Source organism: Pleuronectes platessa, chromosome 21 (assembly GCF_947347685.1).
Source record: "Pleuronectes platessa chromosome 21, fPlePla1.1, whole genome shotgun sequence".
Taxonomy (NCBI): domain Eukaryota; kingdom Metazoa; phylum Chordata; class Actinopteri; order Pleuronectiformes; family Pleuronectidae; genus Pleuronectes; species Pleuronectes platessa.
This window is the reverse complement of record NC_070646.1, coordinates 4,495,974-4,517,694: the sequence shown is the minus strand read 5'-3', so window position 1 is coordinate 4,517,694 and position 21,721 is coordinate 4,495,974. Positions and strand designations below refer to the sequence as shown.

Sequence of the window (21,721 nt, the reverse complement as noted above, 5' to 3'; positions counted from 1 at the left end):
AATGGGGTCATTGATATGAGAGTTGATATTGTTGTCGTGCAAATTATCTGATGGAATGTGTAAATTATCAAATTATCTCAAATCAGTTCCCGGTGAAGCTTGTGGAGGCCTCATGGTCGGGAGCTGCAGGGCACGGATGGTTTCATCTGATACACCATTAGTATTATATTACCACATTGGTTACACACAGATTTTTCTTTTAGCCATGCCATGACTCAATTTCTACTTTAATAGTATATAGAATTTATATTTTTAATCCTATTTTTATACTAACTAAATTTCCCCTTGTGCTGCAGTGTCGATGGTGAGTTTCCTCTACTGAGGATCAATGTACATCCGTTAGTAAAGGAAGTACTTCTCATTAAACCTGAGGAAAAGTACTGACTATCACTACTACTGCAATTTTACTATTTATACAATATTCATTATTTAGAATATAGGACCTTCATTTGTTGGTATTGCACTTTTGTCTTGTGCATATTCACAACAAATTTATAATTAATTACAAATAATGGAATATAGTGGCCTACCGATGATAAGTAAAGATTACTCTTTTACAATAAATACACAAAATTCTTGCCCTGCAAAGTTCATTAAAAATTAACAATTAAATATAAATATTTTGGTTGGCCTTGCCTTGTTTACAGCCTTGATGATAATTGGCATTTCCTTTTACTTACAGCCCAAAAACCCATGGTCTCATCTGTGACCTTAATGCTTTATTGTGGAAATTGATTATGTGGAGAGCAATAAACTGAATGATTGCAGATGGTGGGTAATAAAGGGAAACATGGACGAGAAATACACTATGCATGCAATCTTATAAGGGGAAATGCGACGGTGTGTTGCGTTGTATGCCTATGAATGTTTGTGTTCAATCATCTTCCTCCTGTGTGTGTGTCTGTGTGTGTGCGTGTGTGTTTTCACCGTCCAGTGACCCTCACTCCCTCCCTCCCTCTCTCTCTCAAATCTCTGCAGCCTTCGCCTGTCTCCTCTCACGACCCGTCCGCTGCACCCACAATTCCCCGCGCCGGGACAAGATGGAAGAAAGCAGCGGCCGCCGGAGAACAATGTTTTGGCAATAAAACCTTGAAGCGGCGACCACGGAGACGACGCGGCCACGTTTGAAGCCCACTGCGGTCATGTGTAGGTGAGTGGGGACCCGGGGCCACCTTTTACTCGGGAAGCGCGCGGGGTCTTTGTCGAGATTTTACGCGACGGAGGCGCCTGGCTCGGAGGAGACGCGGCGAGAGGCAGCATCATTGTTTCTATTGCATGGGCCGTAATGCGGGTTTTCGGTCGGGGCAGCTAGCAAGCTAGCGTGCTAACTAGCTAGCTAGCTCGTGGCAGCTTGATTGTTATAAACAACCTTCGACGCGCACACTTTAATTCACAGCTCGGATCCCGGCCACCGGGTCGACATGGGTGCTGATCGCCGGGGAGTGTGTGGCTAGTCCCCGGCCCGCTGGTGAGCATTACCCGGGTGTTATCGCATCTAAAGTTAGCTATCAATAAATAGAGCGCCAGCGTCGCTCGCAGACAGATTTGATTTCACGAGCGTCATCAAAGCTCGGGAGCCGAAGAATGAGCGCTTCACGCCGCCGACCCGAGCCCCAGTAGCCCGCCGGTTTCCCCTCCAGCTCCCCCGCTTCCATTATTCTCTCCTATCGCTGTTTTTATCTGCTTTTACGGCGACTCCACTCCGCAGCAGCGGCGTTTAAAGAGCCACGAAAACGGTATCAAATCGTGGATGTGCGTTAGCTAGCTGGCTAAACGCTGCGTTACATTGACCCCCAATGGATGAAATTCTACTTTCTGTTAACAAAAACGTGACTTGTATCACGTCCCGTGACTTAAAGTGTCGCTCTGTCTTTGTCCAAAACGAGAGTTTGTGGTTTCCAGGACTATTTAACAGCTTGTTTTGATTGAGGACGCGAGGGTCTGGTTGATTGTGTCTCATTGTGGCTAGGCGGCTAGCTTAGCCATGCTAACTGTTATGCATCACAAAAGCTCCGTCCGCCTTCTGCTGGATTCGGGGTCTCGCAGCCAAACGGTCGGCGGCTCTAGACTAAACAATAAATCCCCCCCTCGCTTGTCCTTCCATGCTCGTCCGGCTCATTCAGCCTCATACACGGTCCAAACTCCCGCAACCTCTTGCTGGATTTGACCCAAATATCGTTTGTTTTAGGCGACGTGTAGTGAACCGATTAATTTGTCCAATATCGGAGCTAATGTCTCCCCAGCTTTTGCCTCCACGCTGGGGCTTATTAGCCGAGTATTGTTGTTGTGGCTCGGCTTGAATCAAAAGTGCTAGAACAAAAAAGATCTCGAAAAAATTAAGCTTAATCACAGATAATTTGTGTCACATGTGGAAAAGTAGAACAATGTGATGTGTGGATTAAATATCACAGACGCCGCTAAGAACAGATCTGCTTTGTTGTGGGTGATTTAAGTTCAGAGATCCACATTTTTTTTATTGTGTAGTCACTCAGTCAAACCGTACAACATGACATCTGTAATGTGTGTTTCTTTAGAGCTTTAAACCCACATTTAGATGTATTGGGACTTTCCTTATCTGATATTCTTGGGATGTTGCAGATACAAATATTACTATTTTCACATTGAAGCACTGGTGACTGATCTCAGAATAGAATAACATGAATATGTGAGAGAAATCGAAATTAAGTAAAATCTGCTAAAGGTCTTTGATGAGGTAAAGACTTGGAAAGTATATTAATCACCTTGATTTTTTACAAAATGCCCTCATTTTTAAAAAATATGCTCTTATACTTCAGCACTTTATTTCAGTTTAACTTTTCTCCTGACACTGTAATAGTATATATTTTGTGCAAAACACTTACCAAGGTTCCCAGTTACCTAACTAGTGTTTGCATTAGGTAAAGCCTAATAAATCCAATAAAGTAATTAATGGTTGACTAAATGGATACCTAGAGAACGTTGTGGTGCACACGGAGCACTGAGGGCTATGTAGCAGTGACTTCATTTACTTAATAGATGAGATGTAATATAATTAACACAACATTTGAAAGTTACTTTGGATTGTATGCATCTGTGTAATCATCAATACTTAATGTGACTCTTTTTATTCCCTCTCTTTCAGGACATTCTCCTCCTGCATTCCTCTTTAGACACATTGCCCTCCTTCTCCCCTGCACAAAGCAAAAGCACGATCATGAGTATTATCCAAGACAAATTAGCCAATGAGTTTTTGCGGAACGGTGGCATGGACCCAAATTTTTCACCAGGTATGCTTATGTTCAGCCACCTGCCTCCTGTCACCAGCTTTACACGGCTGGCCTCCCAGTCGGTCATGGGAGAGCTTTCCCAGGAGATGATCATGAAAAAAGAACGGGACTCGCCGCCGGAACACCAGGGCGCCAATGCTGTTAACACCGGGGGCTTCCTCCACAGCATGGGCATTAAGCAGGAGCGGTTAAATGAGCTGGATTACCGCATGCCCCTCTATGGTGGGGGTGGAGGAGTGGCGATGAACTGTGTTGGAGGGGGCGCGGGGAAGAGTGGCAACGACATGCAGGACATGTCTTTCGGTAACCACCACCAAAATCACCAGAACATGCTCCTGCATGACCTCAATCTCAGCAACGTCCGTAGCCTGGCTGAACCGGTAAGAAGACATCATGTTTCGAGTCATACTGCATTCTTTCTGCTTAGTTTCCCTCTAACTGCCATAGCAGGAATTATAATGTCCAGACTTGGGTTGTATAGACTGCTGTATGACCAGAAGCCCCTATCTGCCATCTACAGACTGTGGTATACATACTCTATTATATGTCCTTAGATTCCTGGAAGACCGGGTAAAGAGCCAAAAGAGTCCTCAGGTAGAAGAGGGCGGAGGAACAATGGGGACGGGCAGGGAGGCAAAGCCCGAAGGAAACGTAACGATGCTTCGAAGGTTAATCTCCTTTCTATTCTCTTTTTGTCTTCTGTTTAACTACGCCAGAAAAACATTTTGTTTTGCTTAAAAACATCTGCACACCACAAAATTGGTCTGATACCTTCATTGCTTTCAGACTTTAAATGTGTTTGAACTATGCTGAGGGAAACCAACAGAATGTACATGTACCTCTTGGACTCATGGTTTCTTTTCACCTTGTAGGCCATGATGTTGGATCCAGATGGAGCCTGCCTGTCCCCCAATTCAAAACCACATATCTGCGAGCACTGTAATGCTGCCTTCCGCAGCTCCTACCACTTGCGCAGACATGTGCTCATACATACAGGTGAGAGACTTTCGCTGCTTTTGAAAGCTATACTCTTCTCTTCAGGTTTTCATCGGTGGAAATATAATGCTCGCTTTGCTTATCAGAGCTTTTTATTTATGTAAGATGCGCACACATGTTAAATCAGAAGCAGAGCAGATGCAGTTATAGGAAACAGTTTGTCCTTCTTTCCTCTTTATGATAAAATGTTCAGTCAAACTAATGCAGCTGACACATTTTTGACAGAGGAAATACAAAATAAGCTTTAACAATTTAAAACAGCACCCTTAGAACAGTATCAGGCAGCGATTGAACTGCCTGGGACTGTTAAAAACCAGACAGTCACTGCAGTCAGTTATGACTCGGTGATTACTCATGTATTTCTGGACGTCTTAGTCATGCTCTTTTCTGGAAGTTACTCACATGGTTCTTTGAATTCGAACTCATAAATTGTTTAAAGGGAAAATTCCACTTTTTACTGCTTCAGTTTATTTTTGTGTAGTTCACTTGTTTTTCCTTTTTTGAATTAAGAACAACCTTATTTTGCAGTATATGATCATTTAGACGTAGGAACATTTTAATTGTATAAGGCCCAGTGCTATTCTAAATCCACAATGCAGTCAAAGTATATACAATATTTGTTATTTTTTTCTTTTAGTTTGCAGACTGTTAAGTCTGCAAACTTACATTTGTTTACATTTTGATGTGTTCTTATGCACAATGTGTTTGATCACAATGTGTTTGATCTGGCATTTGAAATTCTACCTTCTCGTCATGGCGTCTACACCATGACGAGCTGTGCATATACTAATTTGGTGAGCGGATGGTTGTACTCTTGATCGCACAGGTGAGAGGCCTTTCCGGTGCAGCCAGTGTAACATGAGCTTCATTCAGAAGTACCTCCTCCAGCGGCATGAGAAGATCCACAGTGGTGAGTTTCTGTTTGTGGAAACATCCTTTACTAAGTGGTGTTGGAAGCCATCAATGCAGTCTTTTGTTTGCAGTTTGTCAGTTCATAGAAACCTATCTGGGGTTGTGTACTAACTACTGTCTTTGCCCTCTTTTGCAGGAGAGAAGCCTTTCAGCTGTGACCAGTGTAACATGCGCTTTATCCAGAAGTACCATATGGAGCGGCACAAAAGGACGCACAGTGGCGAGAAGCCATATCGCTGCGAAACCTGCCAACAAGTAGGCAACGTCTAGTTTGTTTATCAAGTAGCTTATAACTGTTTAACCATTAAGATAGTTCCCTGTTGACTTTGTATATGATTTTATCGAAATCCATAAAGTCCTGTCTCAGAAGAATGATTGTGTCAGAAAAGGTCAGGGAATATAACGTTCTCATTAATTGCAGTGGTCATATAAAAAAGCTTCTTAATCTCTGCAGAACTGTTCCTGTTGTTGAAGATAGAAGGAAAAACTGCAAAACTAAGCTTATACTTTTCTTTGTCTGTTTTCCTTCTGCCCACTTAGTTTTTCTCTAGAACAGACCGGTTACTGAAGCACAAACGGACTTGTGGAGAAGCCATAAAGAAGGGCCTGGACCCAAGCATGCTGGAGCTCAGCGAAGCGGAGCTAGGCCACGGCAGCTATTCACTCACTCAGGGAAACTCTACCACCTCCGGACGCAAGAGGGCCAAGTCCAAAAATGGAGAGGGCGGTGAGCGCAAGAGGAAGAAGAATGCTTCAGCAGCAGCAGCCTCATCCTCGGGGGGGATGGCCCGAGACATGGGCCTTCAGGACTTCGGCATGGAGCACCCCTCAGGTTCGGGCCCCGCCATGCAGGGCCGCACTCCCAAACTGGTCTTTAAAAAAGCTGGCCGTAAAGGCCTTGACAAGGGCCTCCTCTCTCTGGATGACAGTACTGATGGACAAAAACAGAAACATGACTCCATGGATCATTTGGAGGATTCTGGCCTTGACAATATGGGTCTACTGCAGGGCAACAAGCAGGGGCCCACCACCAGCAGCAACTACGATGATGCAATGCAGTTTGTGAAAAAGCGGCGCTACCTCCATGCAGTTAACATTGACTATGGAGCCAGCTCTCTTCACATGGCAAACCAAGGCAATAGTGTAGTCCAGGGTTCCCTGGGGCATGAGCCCACGCTGGCCATGCTGGACTCGTCGCCTTTGGACCTCAAGCACGATAAGTCGGGCATTCCAGATGAGGTACTGCAAAGCCTGCTAGACCATTATAGCCATAAGCCAGAGGGGGGACACCACCATGACGTGACTTTCGACTTGTCAGACCATCCACACCATGTTGACCTCCAACCAGCAGCCCCTGTTACCCCCGAGCTGGACGATGACTCGCCTAATGGGGGTGATAAAACGGCAGTGATGAGCGAATACTCGAAATTTCTCCTGCAAGCCCTGGAGCGCACCAGCCATAGTGGGCCCTTCCCCAGTCTTGGTCCAACGGGGCCTTTCCCTCTCTTGTCCAATAGCTCCAGTCCCACAGGGCCCCTGTTCTCTGACAAACACGTCTACTCCACATCCCCACTGGATTGTGTCTACCCGCCTTCTGTCTCTTCCCCAGTCCCCGTCGTTGCCCCGTCATCCGTCTCTTCCTCGTCCTCCTCCAAGTCCCACTATGGCATGCTCGTCAACTCGCCCTCCCAGGCAGGTTACCACCTCGGTTTGGAACCTACCAGCCACCAGCAGCTGACCCCATCTCAGGAGCTGACCGAGCAGTTGGAGAAGCAGCACTCTCCCGGCAACTTCAACCTACCTCCCCAGGACCTGACTGCCACAGACGGTTCCAAGGGGCAGCAATCCAAGGCTGGAGGAAACGTTGCACCAACCAACGGCTCCAGCTACCCAGACCTGTCCTCTCTGAACCCCCCTAAAGAAACCATGTACCAGATTGAGAACTTTGCCCAGGCCTTTGGTTCCCAGTTCAAGTCAGGGCGGCGGACCCCTCTGGGCTATGGCAGTGATCCTGGGGCAGAGGTCGATCATCAAATACGGACTCCAGTGTCAGAATTCTCAGGGTATACCAGTTTGTTAGCTGACGTCAGTGAGCCAGTGAGTACAGGATCAAAAACCCAGACAAGCCAAAGTTTCAGATAAGGGTCAAACAAGGTGAATCCAGTTGGGGGCCGTTCTGTTACTGTCCATACGGCCCCTATACCCTTCCTAATTTTGTTCTTGTAGCAAAGTTTTGTTTTTTAAACACTGCCATTAAATGTTAATACAAAATGACCAGGGAGGGTCTTCCATGGCCTCAAATGCAATTTTTTTAAATATGCTCATTTTTATTATGTATTTAGTCGCTTAATTTCTGAGTAGTGTTTTTTGACATGAACGTACCGTAGATTTAAATGTAATTTAAAAACATTTAGAGGGTAGCTATGACATTGCTTGATTTGTTCTTTTACTTTCTTCTTCTTTCCTGAACCCTTGTGTTTTACCAATCATCAAACCATTCATTGTAAAGTAATAATGAATAATGTTGATACGTTCAATAATAATAATTGTGGCAGGGAAAGGCCCAGAATTCAAATGGCAAAAAAGTATATATTGTCTGTTACAAGGAACCTTTTAACTCAGGAAAATAGGCAAAATTGTGTAATAAGACTTTGTATTATGAGATGCAAATTAGCACAGTTTTTACAGGTGTACTTTGAGACTACAAAGCTTTGATTTTGTTTTCGCGTTTTTTATTTTTTTTAACTCATCAGAACAACAAATTACAAGACCCGATCATGTTTGGTTTCTACTGCGCGCAGCTTTGTGGAGATTATGGTACTGTTGTGTCAATGTGAAGACATCCGAGGTAATACAAATTGATGTTGATGCACATAACCGACTGTGGTTTCCTTGGCACGCGCCGCTGTCGGGTGACGAAGTCTGTCTGACCATGCACTCCTCTAGTCGTGCTCACCAGCGACCACTAGAAAAGACAGCAGAGACACAAAAACACTCATCGCCGTCAGGGCTGCCTCAGAATGCAATGAACGGCGATCCGTGATCTTTTATCATGCTGTTGCTGAAGTGACTTTTTTATTTTTATTTGTCTTTAAAAAAAAAAATAGTCACCATTTTTCTGCTCCAGTCCTTGCTGTTCCTTTTTTTTGTGTCAATGAAATCAAACAAGCACTTTTAAAAACAAAACAAAACACCATTGGAAACAACGACGACCCATTCAATTGGCATATGTGTTACGCGACTATTATGCTAATGATTTAATATTATTTTAAGAGGAGAAAACTGTGAATTGGGGTTGGGAGGGGGGGGGCTGGATTATTGTCTAATGGGTTTTGATAGGGGTTGACTAGGCATGACGACGGGCATTTAAGTGTATTTTGTTGCTTTTTTCAAGGGTTGAAGAGAGGGAGGGCTCGGGGAGGGCTTATTTTTCTTCTTACGGTTTGTCGGGTGATATTGTAAAAAGATGAATTTTTTTGCCATAATTTTGTTATACAATATTTTGAGAGTACCTCTTTGTATTTAAGTGTTTTGAGAGACAGGCTGACATGCTGGAACCCTAATATCTTTATCCCAAACCCTTTTATTTATTCTCCACTAGCCACAACAGAACTCAGTAGCAGGTATTTTATTTTCTGCATGTAATCACCGGACCTACACCCTTACCCCACATTCCCGTTTTTTTTTTCTTTTTTTCCCCCACCCCTCAGTTCTAGTAATTGCAAGAAACTGCTTCAATAAAACAGCTCAGAACCTGAAAAGTTAAGTTATACCAACCTCCCCTCCCCAAAATGCAGCCCTGCACTCACAAGAATAAACAATGGCCTTCTTTGTCTTCCGTGGCTCGAGCCATTCTATCCTGGCAGCCAGGGTTGATATTTAATTTAGTTGATTTCCTGTGAGCCCCCCTTACCCCACCCACCCCACCTTTTCCCTTTTCCTATGTCTGTGAGCTCCACAGCCAAGAGACTTTGAAGCTGCTCAGATCACAGGGAACAAAGACTGACCAGCCACGTCACTCCGAACACACTATGCTTTTTAATGGAGAGAGAAAAGAAAAAAAAGACAATAAGATTGACCTAAATATACCTCATATCACTAAAGCGTAAGAAAGCAGGGACACGCGTTTCATGTATGTAGTGGAAATATTTGTAGTATAGGTTCGACATATTGTATAATCATTTAACACTGCCTGTGTTTACAATTATTGAGTAGAATGACTCAAAAATGCAAATGTATTTTTTTTCTTTTTCTGTACAAACATCCACGCCAAGCAGTGTTGCATTCTAGATGCCTCATAGAACATTCATTTTTCTCTTGTTATATCCCTTATTTTTGTTACTTGCCATAATGTGTTTTGATATGATCTCTAGAAGGATATTGTTTACAAAAATGTACAAAAACACTAAAAATGTGTGTTCTCAAATCTTTTTGTTTATTTTTTTTATTTTTATTGAGTTTTTCTCCAGTATGCATGATAAAGACATTTTTGTATGGCTTTTTTTGTCACCTCAATACCAAATTTTGTAGCAGAAGCCTCCCCATTCCTTTGTCTTATTTGTTCTAGGCCCCTTGTGATATGATTTCCCAGGCTGTACCTGTTATTGAGATGATGAACGGATTAGAGAAGCCAATAAAACTTTTTGTTACAAAAAATGAGTGGTTCTTTATTTATGTCCCTGTAAGTTTGCCTTTTCAGTAATGGCTGAAAGATGCCCAGGTAGAAATCTGTGTTCGGGTATCATGACCTTGATCTGAAAGGAATGGTTGCAGGCGTGACTAGATATAGTCAAATCTTGTGTGTGTGTGTGTGTATATATATATATATATATATATATATAAATCAGGCCTTTTTATATTGTGATCGTGTAATTTCATAAAGTTGTCGTCAAAGTTGTTTATACCTTATGATAAATGATTTGTTGATGTAAGTAAACTGCAATTTGATTGGTTACAAAATAGATGCATGATCATCAATTATTTTCTCGATCTGTATAAGCTGTTTACTTGTGTCTATCGTCCAATAGGATGCAGAGTTACCCACATTCATGTCATTTTCTGAATCTTGTGTGGCTTCCTCATGATGTCACTTGTTTATGACAGAATTCATTTTAATTTATAATTTCTGATCAATATGAGGCTTCGATTGAATCTCAAACTCTTATTTGCTTCTTTTTTTCCTCAAGGCTATATTTGTGTTGACCTGGACCTAATCATCTAGAGACACCCCCCCTCCCAATTATATAACATCTGAATTAGTAATTTGCCTCAAATAATTTCTCCCTATAAATTGTATCTATGTACATGACTTGTACAGGACACGGAATAGAGCCGCTTACTTTTGCATTTCCTTGACGGTGTAACCCTTAATACTGTTGCATTGTGTCACTATATGAATACATATTCACCCTGATGTTAAAGCAGCACCAGATTCTGCCAGAATCCGGCAGCACCAGATCCAGACGAGGTCGGGGCAGCACAGTAGAAAATACAGTTTACTACAGAGTCTTGAATGCATTAAATCTTAGAGTGGCTGCACTTTGTTCCCACTGTGAGTCAATCCACTTTACAGTCTGTCATGTGACCTGTCCACTGGGAAGATGGTTTATATCCCAATGAGGTTCCATCGACCTGTGATTTAAAAAGTGACCGCTGCCAGAGGAGGGAGCTGTTTTCCTCCCAGTAGCTCGGGATCTCCTGATAGATACTCACAAGTGGCCCAGTTGATTTCCACTGGGACGCAGTACTTCAGTGTCAGTGAGAGTCCTCTGTTTTCACAGCCACTTCCTGAAGGTTTGACGGCTGATGGCCGTAAAAAAAAACACCTGTTTCCATGACACTTAAAGAGGGGCTAAAGTGGCGCATGGTTTTCATGGCAATTGTCTCTTATACGGAGTCAATAACCATGTCTCAGCAGCCTCAAATTAAAAGGAGCTAAGTGCTTTCACTTGCACTTGACCCGAACGTCACTGTCAGATAAGATGCAATCGGCCTATAAACCTGAACCTTTTACCAAGAGCTTCAGTGTCCCGACCTTAGTTTAGTTTATTCGTTTATTTAACACAATAAAAATGTTCTATGACTTATTTAAATCGGGTCATGACAATATCAAATCCAGTATGGTAAAACTATTTTACAGCAAACAACTGAACCGAATACACAAACTGTACCTCCTATTAAAAACATCGTAGAGAATAGTCTCCTTGTTGGAAAATCAAAGGTCAATGATTTGTCTTGAGCCCTGTTTTTAAGTGTTGTTGTAAACTCTCTGTAAAGGAGGTGGGAGGTTGTAATCAAGCGATCACATCTGGCTGACGCCCAGCAGTCACTGACAGTGTCTTTTTGTCCAGTGACACGCACTGTGTAAAGTGGTGGTGGCGCAAGATCATACATTTAACTGTCAAAGGTCAATAAACGTGAAACTAGACACTGGAATGGCTGTAGATCCAGATTTTAATTTGAATCTACAGCAAACAGCATCAGCCGCCTAAACATGTCATATTTTCCCATATAGGTACACGAATAATTCAATGAGAAATCGAGAAAACAGTTTACAAACAGCCTGTTTAGCAATGTTAAGGAAAGAGATTCACTCCCTGAAGGATTCCAGTGGTGGAAAAATGGCCCTAAAGCCAAGTTTGCTGTTGACATGTCAAATCTTTAAAAAAAAATAATAACTAACTATTGAAACTGATGCTAAAATCACGATGCTGCTGCACCGCATTGACTAGAGTGAAGCTACTGTATATAGTCTCTGTTTCAGCACCCCCGACTTCCAGTATCCTTAATTTGTATCTAATATGTCTAAATTTCACCAAGCTCGCTTTTACGCTACTCAGACCCTCTTCAAATTCAACATAGATTCAATGATTATACCCAGATAAGTATGAACTATAGTTTATTTATAATAACCACAATCTCTCCCTGATCTCAGCCGTTATCAGATATTGTAGAGAGGCAGAATGTCGAAACTTTGACATTGGACGTAAAACACAACAGTGAAAATCTGGGCTTTTGCAGGACTGTCCAATAATGTCGCAGTTTATCAAAGACAACACTAAATATGGATCATATAATTTGGTTTCCTGTCTTATTTGAGTGGCTCTTACGTAACTCCCTCCACCATAGAGACATTCTGCTGTATGTCAATCAACGACAAAGTGTTAAACATACAAATGAACGGAGACAGAGAAGTGAAGCAGTCATGGAACGAGGGGCCAGTATGGAAATCATGCAGTCATAGATCTGGAGTGACATGTGTCAGTGCCCCTCCACCCACTTCACGAACCTAACGTCCTGAGTCTAATCGCAACCTGTCACCACTGGGAACTGCCGGCTGGGTGGGGCTGAGGATGGCAATAAATGGGAAGTGACTGTTGGACTTAAAGAGTTGGTGAAACGACACAGAGGCAGTAAATGTTTTTTCAGATCACACCTCTGTTGACACTCCTCATAGCAACATGTCCATAAAACCTGCCAGTTAGAAATGTAGCTGAGCCTACTCTGTTTGCAGGAAGAGAACATTGATTGACCTTAGTAACAAATGTAATAAAACTATAATCCAGCTCTAAAATGTGATTTAAATTATAATTTTCTTTATTATAGTTTGGTTGCTGAACAAGCGCAGGTGAATACGTGTATTTATGGATGTTTTTAGCAACATTCACACAGGCCTCACACTAACGATGAAATTTGATGAAAAACATAGACTATTAAATCTTCATCACAGACAAACCTGGAGGAACACAGAGAATTCAAACTCGTCTATGGAGGACGGTTAATAAAAATCTCTGCCCAAAACCTCCTGCACACAAACAATAAAGAGTGACAGCATATTGCGTAGGACTCATTAATGACAAGGGTTCATTCGGGAGCCTTAGCCCAGACAATACAAACAGCCCATTCCAAACAGGCAGGTTTACAATGGGCAAAGCACCAGCTGATAATGATCATCACATTACAATATCATCTAATCTTCCATAAAGGAAGATTTCTGACTTTTCTACTTGTGTCTTTAAATATTTAAATTAGTAAATTCTGTAAATTCAAATATATTTTTCCAAAGTCTGTCGAAGATGGAAAACATCAACACACAAAAAAAATGAAATGTATGTGTTTCTACCCTTTAAGGCCTTTTACTGATGTTAACTAAACATTTAAGATAAATCATTTGGTCCAATATTAGAAAAATGGCAAAAGGCTCCAATCCAGCGTTTGTTTGAACACATTTTTCCCTCATTACCAAACCTGGGATTGTTGTGTTACTTCACCTTCAGTTAAAATATACCTGCTTTTATTGTTCGAGTAATTTTTCCATCTGCACCCACGATGACGCTGATACTGTGTCGCAAGAGTTGAGCCGTAGGATTTTCATGTGGTGGTGGGGAGGATCAGATTAGTTGTCATTCAAAGTTGAAAATTCTTTTTCGAAATGAGTTCAGAGTTCTGTTTTAAAAGTGACACCTTGTTATTCCACAATTTCCAAAAATCCACCCTTTCGTTTCTTTCCTTCTCTTAAGCTGTTTTACTGTTTACACGCAGATTGCATCGGGTCACCTCTTAAGACGTCTTCAAATCAAAGGTCACCTTTTCCTTCATCCCACCCTGTTTTATTGGCAGCCTTTCTCACGATAACACTGTTGTCAGCGGGCTGAGTAACTTTCTGAAGCACCATTTCCAGACTTCTTGTCCACGGGTCTTTAGTGTCGTGTTGACACCGTCGTTTTGTGACGAATGCTGGAGCTGCCATAAATTCATTAAAAGATTGTCAGGGAATGTCGTCTATGCTCCTCATCTTCATGCCTGCCTCCATCAGTCACCTATAAGGTCTGAGGCTGAGACGTTCGTGAGACACGGTGCTGTTTATCCAACAAGGAGCCTGAACAGTGTTGTTAAAGACAAACAGTGAGGCAGGATTTTATGCACACATAAATTACATTTTCCGATATGCAGAAAGCCAGTGTGATGGGTTTTATATTGTACAAAGGAAATAACATCTGTCAGGAAACTCTTTGCACTGCACTGGTATCTCTCCAGCTGTCAGATGGTGGAAAGAACACAGTTTGGAGTTGAGGTGACCTTTGCTCTTGATATGGTTTGACCCGGGCACATTGCAAGTCCAGAACATTGCCTACGTATTTATATATTCTTATCTTAGCAGACGCCATAGCTCCTCCTCCTCTTCTTCTTCTTCTTCTTCTTCTTCTTCTTCTTCTTCTTCTTCTTCTTCTTCTTCTTCTTCTTCTTCTTTTGTGTGCTTTCAGGAACAATGGCTTCCTACTCAAATGATACAAAGAGTCTCTCTCACTCTACATTTATATGAGGAAATCAACAATAAAACAATTTCAGGACTGGATCATAGTCCAGAATAACTGTCAGTTCAGTTATTGGAGGCTATCACGAAACATAATTTTTGTGCTGAGATGACCAGTCACAAAGAAAAGTGTTATTCAACCACATACTTTGTTCGTGTTCAGTTTACACAGAGGAGCCAATTACATGCACAACACCTGAGGAGGAATATTTAAGTCCACACGTCATTTCTCCTTGTTCAAGCTCATTGTGTCCTTCAAAAGACATTCTTAACAAATTGTCAAATATTTGTTGTCAGAAATATTAATTAGTAATCCCTCGATCCGCCCATGGTTTATACTTTTGTAGAAGTTACTAGAAGTTCTCAACGTGATGAAACAAATGCATTGTTTAGCTGATTATATTTTTTACCATTCTTTCACTTTTATATCCGTGACAAATATTCTGGTCATTGTGAATAACATACCAACGTAGACAGATACGTGTTTTTAACAAGTGATCAATAGATACATATCATAGAATCAAGTAAACTGGGCGCCGGACTCTTCTGTTCTGGTAAGGAAATGCACCTTGGCACAGAGTCCCACCCTCAGAGGAGTGGCAAATGATTAAAACTGCTGGTGGAGGACATGTGAGCCCTCATCGTTTCAGGTTGTTGGACACCCAAGGCTCTTGCACGCACAACCCTCTCTGGCTTTCTTAATTTGAGGTGAATTTTACTTTTTCCAATGGCTGGAAAATACCACTTGTTTTTGGTTCTGTGGTTCGTCGTGGGCTGTTTTGGTAAGTTACCCAGTATTTTAAAACTTTTAATCCTCCTTAAAGTCTTACTACATTTATATATTTCTGATAGATGGGGTGAAGCTCAGATTATCATGGATATGTGTATCAGTCATAAAGTAGTGCCTATAATTGAGGGAGAATTATTGAACAAATCCAATCTTTTTAAAGATTTAAATGAAATTTAAAGATACCAGTGATGAATAACCGCTTGTACAAGCCTTTCATCTGTCTCCCTTATAATAATGTTATATTATATTATCATATATTATTATATAAATTTGCTGTTGATCAAGACTAAACCCATGCTATGGTGTCCTATGCTTTTTTGCCTGTTAGAAGTTTTTCTAACAAGTTCGGTCTCTTCTTTTTACCGCCCTTCTTTTTTCAATTTCCAAACTTGTTCAAAATCCAGATATTCACTTATTCAACAGTCACAATAAACGCGTTTGTCCTCACAGCGATTGTTGGTGCGCACACTAACAAATGTAAATATTTAACTAGTGTGTTAATGCAGACGATCTGACCTTACCTGATGACCCTCTTATCCTGCCTTCCTAGTGAAAGATATTCCAACCAAGTTAGTCTCCAGATCTAGAAGAAATATTCTATACTGGTTAATGCAACTGAAATTGGCAAGTTCAAAATTTGCTTTGAATAAAGTTTTTTTTTTTTGTGGGGTACATATGAATTGACCTAATTTGAATTAAATGCCTTATTCCCCTTGTGTTGTATCTTCATTAAATTTGAGAAAATAAAATGAACATACATGTTACAATGCATATTCTATTTATGTATGTATAGGTATATGTATTTTGTGTTTCCTTTAAGTAAAAGACTTGTGTTTCGTGGTTGCCAGATGTGGAGACCAGTTAAACAGACAAGATGGATGTTGTAGTGGAGTTGATTTTCCTTGTTATTTATTTTGATTTTGCCTATTTTGAAAACACCAGATCCAGTTGCTGTAACTTCAGCCACTGAAGTAACGGATGCACCAGGTTCAACGTCAGTAGCTCCAACAACAGTACCAGGTTCAACGTCAGTACCTCCAACAGCAGCCCCAGGTTCAACGTCAGGAGCTCCAACAGCAGCCTCAGGTTCAACGTCAGGAGCTCCAACAGCAGCCCCAGGTTCAACGTCAGTAGCTCCAACAGCAGCCCCAGGTTCAACGTCAGTAGCTCCAACAGCAGCCTCAGGTTCAACGTCAGGAGCTCCAACAGCAGCCCCAGGTTCAACGTCAGTAGCTCCAACAGCAGCCCCAGGTTCAACGTCAGTAGCTCCAACAGCAGCCCCAGGTTCAACGTCAGTAGCTCCAACAGCAGCCTCAGGTTCAACGTCAGGAGCTCCAACAGCAGCCTCAGGTTCAACGTCAGGAGCTCCAATAACAGCCCCAGGTTCAACACCAGTAACTTCAACAACAGCACCAGGTTTGGTTGGTTTATCTTACGATGGTTCAGACTTCAACACAAACACTAGTTGCCTCAGCTAAAGAGCCTACAGTTAAATACACCAGTATCCTATCTGACCCTTTTCTCTGGACCCCAGCATTCGTTGGTTTAGGAGTTCTCACAATGCTGTTTGTGTTTTCCTTTGACTTTTAAGATCCTTGTCAACCGAACCCATGCGGCCAGGGAATCACCTGTGCAGTGCGTGCCAATCAAACCTTTGTCTGCTTGTGCTTGCCGGGTGATAGCTACGATTATGTCAGCCAAGTTTGTGTGAAAGGTAAGTAAGTGGTCGCAAACCACAACCATGAAGTTGTCAATCTATGCAAAAGAGACTGAATAAAAACATATACGGTAATTAGTTTAGTTTTTTTCCTGGGAGAGGAGCTGTTCAGGTCATCTTGGACCGAAGCTGCATTTCTCCACAATGGAATGTGGAACTGTTGTTTTAAATATATGGTTATGACATGAAAAACATGCATATGTTTCATACATGTTTTTTTTCTGTTTCAGCCAAAGTTTTCCCTGGACAACTTTCCCTGCCGGAATTAATCTATAATGAAAACTTTGAAAACACTCAATCACCCGAATTTAAAGAAGCTGCACAAAATATTACTGATGAGGTAATCAATCGGTTATCTCCTATCTTGATGTGGCTCTGCTGATATCTGTAAGAGCTAGGGCTGGGAACACAATGTGTGCCTGTCGCTTGTATGTTTTAATTCCCTTTATCACCTTGCTCACCATGCATTGTTGAGTTATGTTGTAAATACACACATTCGTCATTGACTGAGATACATGTTTTTACAGCACACGCACAGTATGCAGCTACCCGCTGATACTTTTTATTTATTTTGTGGCTTATTGGGATCATGTGGTGCAGTAGTCATTAGAGCCAGTACAGAATGCCAGCTGTATGGTGAAAAAAATACATAAAGAGTACATTGGATTTATTTAAGTGGCTGTGCATTCCTAGTAAGACCTTAAACATGTATTTCCTTTCTTCCACACAGCTGTCAAAACAATTCGATGAAGGAAATAAGGGGTTCACTAATGCTACAGTGCTCTCACTCCAGTAAGTCTCACAATGACAATGCTATTCACCGATGGTTTTGTCCATATATCTGGAAACATACTTCTTACAGTACATTTAACAGTATGTTGCGCCTAATAATTGCAGAATACAATCGTCAGTAAGTGGGATTTGTGTCCATGCAGGAAACTTCCAAAGAGCAGAGTTGGATCAGTGAGAAGGGACGGGGTCACTGCATCAATAGAGATCTTCTTCAGTGCGACTTCTACCATCACAACAAATGATGTTACAAGTGTGATGGAAAATGCTACTAAATGTGAAACTTGCCTACTGAAAGGTGGAGCTTTCAAAGGTAAGTTAATGACATGAATCTAGTATGTTCGTCTGATCGTTATCAAGTTTGATGTATCTGCAAGTAGTGCACACCCGGAAAGGTTTGAACAGTTTGGATTCATTCTGTCCTACAGGGAAACCGTGTTTATTCACAGATTTGACGGTTGCCCTGTGAAACTCAAAACTCTCTGTTGCTTTAATGTTCAACAACTACACTCTGTTTATTTAGTGGCCTGTTGGATAATGCTGTTCGGTGCTCAGTTATTTCTTATTTTTGAGTATTTTTGTACTCACTCTAGTAAGGTGTGCTGAGGAAGAATCTTTTTGTGTTCCTCTCAATAAAGAGATCGATTTGTGCGCTGCGAAACCCTGTGATGAGAGGACTACCAATTGCTCTGTGGTGGATGGAGACTTTGATTGTAAATGCAAGGAGACCTACATCAAGACGAACTTCAGTGAAATAATGTGCATTGGTAAGGACATTGAGAGAGAGAGAGAGAGAGAGAGAGAGAGAGAGAGAGAGAGAGAGAGAGAGAGAGAGAGAGAGAGAGAGAGAGAGAATATCTAATCTACTCATTTCTATGTTTGCAGCTTGTCCCGAAGGGCAGTATGCAGTGGATTCTAGTTCTTGTGATGAGTAAGTTCTAAAAATGACATTCTGAAAATATTACACTTTCCATCTACCAGCATATTTTTTCTCCAACTCTCTATTCCTACCCACCTACCTACCTACCTTCCTTCCTTCCTTCCTTCCTACCTACCTTCCTTCCTGCCTACCTTCCTTCCTTCCTACCTTCCTTCCTACCTACCTTCCTACCTACCTACCTACCTACCCATATCCATGTTTGCATAGATGCATTAAATAAACCATTCTTCTTATCTTTCAGCTGCAAATTTGGTTACTCTGGTTTCAACTGCAAAGAACGTGAGTATACAGTATGTATTAGACAATGAGGGCAAAAACAACAACAATTACATAACAATGACAAGGCACAATAATCCCCTTAAATTCAATGAAGTTGAACACACTTACAAAAATCAGATGTTTCAGTAATCTTGGTTACAATTATGCAAAACAACAGAACCTGCTTGTCATGCTTGTTACACGTCTGAACACAAGTATCATCGTTTTTCTGTGAACAACAGACTCTGCACTTTTTTAGCTTTTCAGACCTTTAACATGAACAAAAACCTATAGAACACACGAGTGGAGAGAAAAACTGTGAAATATCATATGTCTCCTTTAACCTCACTTCTCTCTAACTCCCCATCACCAGTTTTTGTTTCTCCTGACAAGCGTCTGCCTTCAGGTCCAATTCACTCAAGACTCTTCATCTGGAGTCACATTCTTTTTTGTGATACCTGCGAACATTTGCACGACCCTTCATGGTACCTTTCCTCGATTTCGATTTCATAACTGTCTATGTCACTGTGTTTTATTAGACTGGAAGCTGGCACTGGTTATCGTTGGCTCCGTGCTCGGGGGCCTGCTGCTCATCACACTCATCCTTCTGCCCATCCTGGCACTGAGGTGAGGCTCTTATCTGTGCACTCTCTCACCCCCCTTCATTCATTTATGCCTCCGTCATGCCCTCGTCTCACTCGCGTTACACATTAACCTTTTATTTAACTGGGTTAATTATGAACCTTTTTTTAACGCTGACATGGTAGCAAGGCATTTTCAATGTGTGTCACTTTATTTTATACATTAACACATTGTGTGAATAATTTGACTTGAGGAAAAACCCAGTTAACTAAATGGTCAATACGGACTAAAAGACATTCATGTGTTAACAATGATAGTAGACAGTGAGATATGCCCTTTTTTAAATCTTGGTAGATCCTCCAAGAAGAGCACTAAGGAGAGCAAACATGAAGACATCGGGACACCTTATGTCAGTCACTTTCCTGCCAAGTCACCGATGGCTAACGGTAACGGCAGCTACGCTAACAGCCAGAAGCCATCATATCATGGGTCAGGCTATGAAGGTGCTGGGGTGCCCAAGATCCCACGAGCAACAACCAACAGCAACTGGGACCGCAGGACCAACCTGGAGATGACTCCTAGCAACAGCCGGCAAAACCTGGTCCCTATGGGCAGTAACTCGGTGAGCATGGCGATGTGGGAGGGTAGTTTGGGTAAAGTATGAAAGGTGTGTAGCATTTTTCTTGAAGGATGGAGAGAGAGAGAACCAACTGAAACCACATTCAGATCCACTAGATCCAGATTTGTATTTGGATCTGCACCAAATTGCAATAAAAGAAGACCAAGGATATACTGTACACGCTTGATTTTACAATTCACTCATAAGAATATTGTTCTTTTCATTAGCGGCTCTACGACGACGAAGATGACTCCTACACTCGACCCCAGAGCAACCTCTATGCACCTGCACCTGCACGTCCACAGAGCAACCCATACGCCCAGAGTCGACCTCAGAGCAACCCGTACGCTGCGAACCAGGGCCAGAACAATCCTTACTACCAGCAAAGATAGAAGGGATGACGAACCCAAAAGGTTCATGACATTTACCGAGATCGAGACCTTCTTCTGCCCAATCATAAGCTGTCATGAATCATTCCTCTCTGTCCTCGACTAATCTTCTAAGAAAATTTGGTGTGTGAGAAACATCAACGATCTTTTTAAAGGTTTCTCAATATTATTTACAATGAGCCGATTAAACTATTTCTTATTCAACATCATCTAACTGAAATGGCATTGGTCCAGAAATGGATTACTTTTAAATTAGGAGCTGTTTATGAGCAGCTAATATATCCTGCTGCCAATGAGTTTACAAATAATTGCTTTGTATTTTTGTGGGTTTGTAATGAGTCTAGTTTATGTGCAAATATTATTTTTTGAGACAAGTTTTCTTTCGTTCCAATAAAACCTTTGAGTTCTTCCTTTAAATCCAACCTTCACATATTTCAACATAATTTGTGTAAGATGTTTACGACATTGAAATAGATTTATGTTCTATTTTATATATAAATGTGAGTATGTTTTGTTAAGTAATATATAACTTTTTCCTTTGTAAATCATTATATCTTTATGATATTTTATTTCATTTAACCATAAAATGATTTTTAAAAGTATCTTAACCACAACATTTGTACATGGATTTAACACTACTTTGAAATAAAGGGATTCCCACTTCTTTTGTTGTCTCACACATTCTTTACCTGAAGAAACACTAATGAGTCCTTTTGCCGGTTTAATTTTACGCGTTAAAGGTTGACAGTAATATTAAAATAAACAAATGATTCCTGATTACCCAGGATATATTTGATTTAAACAAATGGTAGTTAAAGCATGAAGGTAAATTCAATATTCAAAAGTTCTGCTGTTCCCAAGACGGTGTCTTTTTTGGTTTCTTGGTTTTGGTCTTTGATGAGGTAAAGACTTGGAAAGAATATTAATCACATTGATTTTTTACAAAATGCCCTCATTTTTTTTTTAAATATGCTTTCTTATACTTCAGCACTTTATTTCAGTTTAACTTTTCTCCTGACACTGTAATAGTATATATTTTGTGCAAAACACTTACCAAGGTTCCCAGTTACCTAACTAGTGTTTGCATTAGGTAAAGCCTAATAAATCCAATAAAGTAATTAATGGTTGACTAAATGGATACCTAGAGAAC

At 41.3% G+C, this 21,721-nt stretch overlaps 2 protein-coding genes across 4 annotated transcripts; both read left to right on the top strand.

Moving 5' to 3' along the window:
* The first annotated feature begins 1,016 nt into the window (after positions 1–1,016).
* Positions 1,017–9,824, top strand: znf281b (zinc finger protein 281b). Of its 3 annotated transcripts, none has more exons than XM_053414294.1 (7): positions 1,017–1,150; positions 3,122–3,646; positions 3,821–3,934; positions 4,139–4,262; positions 5,089–5,172; positions 5,311–5,429; positions 5,715–9,824. In XM_053414294.1, the coding sequence occupies exons 2-7, from the start codon at positions 3,194–3,196 to the stop codon at positions 7,314–7,316; spliced, it is 2,496 nt and encodes an 831-aa protein (XP_053270269.1). In that variant the 5' UTR covers positions 1,017–1,150; positions 3,122–3,193; the 3' UTR covers positions 7,317–9,824. The 3 variants fall into 3 exon arrangements, with proteins under 3 accessions (XP_053270269.1, XP_053270270.1, XP_053270271.1); XM_053414295.1 differs by having other exon boundaries at positions 1,034–1,146; XM_053414296.1 differs by lacking the exon at positions 1,017–1,150 and adding an exon at positions 1,584–1,736.
* Positions 9,825–15,136: 5,312 nt separating this feature from the next.
* LOC128426911 (mucin-13) lies at positions 15,137–21,236 on the top strand. The gene is made up of 12 exons (XM_053413975.1): positions 15,137–15,269; positions 16,220–16,693; positions 16,869–16,991; positions 17,225–17,334; positions 17,725–17,786; positions 17,930–18,096; positions 18,422–18,550; positions 18,669–18,714; positions 18,965–19,002; positions 19,521–19,608; positions 19,918–20,185; positions 20,410–21,236. Exons 1-12 carry the CDS (start codon positions 15,215–15,217, stop codon positions 20,572–20,574), a joined length of 1,725 nt encoding a protein of 574 aa, XP_053269950.1. The 5' UTR covers positions 15,137–15,214; the 3' UTR covers positions 20,575–21,236.
* The last annotated feature ends 485 nt before the right edge of the window (positions 21,237–21,721 follow it).

Bases quoted from the DNA above. Each gene is read 5' to 3' on its own strand.
- znf281b (XM_053414294.1), top strand. From the start codon at position 3,194: ATGAGTATTATCCAAGACAAATTAGCCAATGAGTTTTTGCGGAACGGT. The intron at 3,647-3,820 runs GTAAGAAGACAT...ATATGTCCTTAG, and splicing joins TCCGTAGCCTGGCTGAACCG to ATTCCTGGAAGACCGGGTAA. The intron at 5,173-5,310 runs GTGAGTTTCTGT...CCTCTTTTGCAG, and splicing joins GCATGAGAAGATCCACAGTG to GAGAGAAGCCTTTCAGCTGT.
- LOC128426911 (XM_053413975.1), top strand. From the start codon at position 15,215: ATGGCTGGAAAATACCACTTGTTTTTGGTTCTGTGGTTCGTCGTGGGC. The intron at 15,270-16,219 runs GTAAGTTACCCA...TGAAAACACCAG, and splicing joins GTTCGTCGTGGGCTGTTTTG to ATCCAGTTGCTGTAACTTCA. The intron at 16,992-17,224 runs GTAAGTAAGTGG...TTTCTGTTTCAG, and splicing joins CAGCCAAGTTTGTGTGAAAG to CCAAAGTTTTCCCTGGACAA.